At 48.6% G+C, this 2383-nt stretch overlaps 1 protein-coding gene across 1 annotated transcript in view; it reads left to right on the forward strand.

Moving 5' to 3' along the window:
• Window positions 1-2383, forward strand: part of LOC119417368 (G-protein coupled receptor 37-like 1) — a 4759-nt gene that overhangs the window by 1565 nt on the left and 811 nt on the right. The window contains exons 2-3 of the mRNA XM_037684571.1: window positions 329-637; window positions 712-1083. Coding sequence (XP_037540499.1) covers window positions 329-637; window positions 712-1083 — 681 coding nt within the window. The remainder of the gene's footprint in view (window positions 1-328; window positions 638-711; window positions 1084-2383) is intronic.

The raw sequence follows: 2383 nt of genomic DNA on the forward strand, positions 1-2383 counted from the left end.
CTGAACGGTTCTCCTCTGGTGAAGAATCTTTCTGTAGAACGATGGACTCTAAATGACCTTTGACTTTTTCCAGATTGACGGGCAGCAGCAGCTGCTTCTCCGAGGTCATTGCTGATGTCTTTTCGCTTTGACGTTGTGTTGACGCACACCTGGACGCTTCAGAGCAGCAAACGCTGCTTTCCAGTTTGGTTTTATTTGATAAAACACAACATGAGTGAGGACGAATACATGAAAAGCCATTCCTTCACGTCCCTCCCAGGTTGTCCAGGAACCCCTCAGACTTGTCGACTTGATTCTAACGCTGGTGTCCTTCGTCTCGTCTCTACAGGTCACGTCTCTCGGCATCACCTCCTTCACTCTGTGCGCTCTGGGTATTGGTCGTTTCCACGCTGCCACCTCCTCCGCCCAGCCGAAGGCTCGGCAGGTGGAGCGCTGCCACTCGGTGCTGACCAAGCTGTTGATGGTGTGGCTCTCCGCCCTGCTGCTCTCCAGCCCAGAAATCTTTCTGTGGCAGTTCAGCCCGAGTGTGTTCCCGTCCACCGACAGGGTGGTGGACTCCTGCAGCATCACGCTGACCTCATCTCTGTCCCTCTACCTGCCCGACTCCCTCCACTCCCTGCTGCTCCGGTACCACCAGGTGAGGCGACAGTCCTGCTGTCTCGATCTTTCAGGCGTGAGGCGGTCAGCAGGATAATCGTGTCTCTTCTGCAGGGCCGTATGTGGTGGTGCTTCGGCTGCTACTTCTGCCTCCCCATCCTCTTCACCATCCTCTGCCAGATGGCCAGCCGCAACGTCAACAGTGACTCGAGCGCTGCCCAGAAGCAGCGTAACCACGACGACCTCTCCGCCAGCCAGAAGCGCCAGCAGCACCAGGCAGTGGAGCGGCAGCTGAACTGGACCTTGTTGGCATTGGCAGTGGTGTACGGCGTGTGCGCTCTCCCCGAACACGTCTGCAACATCACGCTGGCCTACACGCACATCTCCATGTCTGAAAACACCGCCGCCATGATGGCGCTCTTACATCACTTCCTGCTGTTTGTGAAGTGCTCCGTGACGCCGGTGCTGCTGCTGTTTCTGTGTAAGGTGGGTCAGAAGGTCAACATGCAACAAATAATTCACTCATTGTGTGGGCCAGAACCTGAAAGAATTGGGAGCCACTGATATATTTGTGAGACTAGTTTTTAGTTGACAGTTCTTTGACTCTTCGGCTGTTGGAACTAAATGTGAGCTATCTTTGAGATTTTTCATGGATTCATCAGAGGAAATGGGAACAGACTGTGTCTCTGTGACAGACTGCTGGGAACAAAGGAACACGTCTAAACTTTAGATTGTCAACAAAACTCTGGTCCATCTCGTTTGTGTTTAGGAGCGTTTCATGCCAGAATGAAGTCAGAGTTAAAAACATTCAACTGAACATTCTTAGGAACAAGGACTAAAACAGACAAAAAATCTGCCAAAATTCAAAGAAAAACTCAAGACCTTCAGAAAGTCTGGAGAACTGTAGATCCAGAACCACTTTAACAGGTTACAGAAATGTCTGGATCACTGTCAAAATTAAGATAAAGATATGAGGACTGCATTAGGAGTTAAACAGGACTGGATCAGGAGTTAAACAGGACTGGATCAGGAGTTAAACAGGATTTGATCAGGAATTAAACAGGATTTAATCAGGAGTTAAACAGGACTAGTTCAGGAGTTAAACATGATTTGATCAGGAGTTAAACAGGATTTAATCAGGAGTTAAACATGACTAGTTCAGGAGTTAAACAGGATTTGATCAGGAGTTAAACAGGATTTGATCAGGAGTTAAACAGGACTGGATCAGGAGTTAAACAAGACTAGATCGGGAGTTAAACAGGACTGGATCAGGATTTAAACAAGACTAGATCGGGAGTTAAACAGGACTGGACCAGGAGTTAAACCGGACTGGATCAGGGGTTAAACAGGATTTAATCTGGAGTTAAACAGGACTGGATCAAGAGTTAAACAAGACTAGATCGGGAGTTTTCTCCGGGTACTCCGGTTTCCTCCCACAGACCAAAAACATGCATGTTAGGCTGATTGGTAACTCTAAATTGTCCCTAGGTGTGAATGAGAGAGTGAATGGTTGTTTGTCTCGTTTGTCTCTATGTGTCCCTGTGATGGACTGGAGACCTGTCCAGGTGTCCCCCGCCCCTCGCACAGTGATTGCTGGACAAGGGCACCAGCGACCCCCGTGACCCAAAATGGAATAAGCGGGTAAAGATAATGGATGTATGGATGGATAGATCGGGAGTTAAACAGGACTGGATTAGGGGTTAAACAGGATTTAATCTGGAGTTAAACAGGACTGGATTAGGAGTTAAACCGGACTGGATCAGGGGTTAAACAGGATTTAATCTGG

The sequence above is a fragment of the Nematolebias whitei genome, chromosome 11, assembly GCF_014905685.2.
Source record: "Nematolebias whitei isolate Nwh7 chromosome 11, NemWhi1, whole genome shotgun sequence".
Taxonomy (NCBI): domain Eukaryota; kingdom Metazoa; phylum Chordata; class Actinopteri; order Cyprinodontiformes; family Rivulidae; genus Nematolebias; species Nematolebias whitei.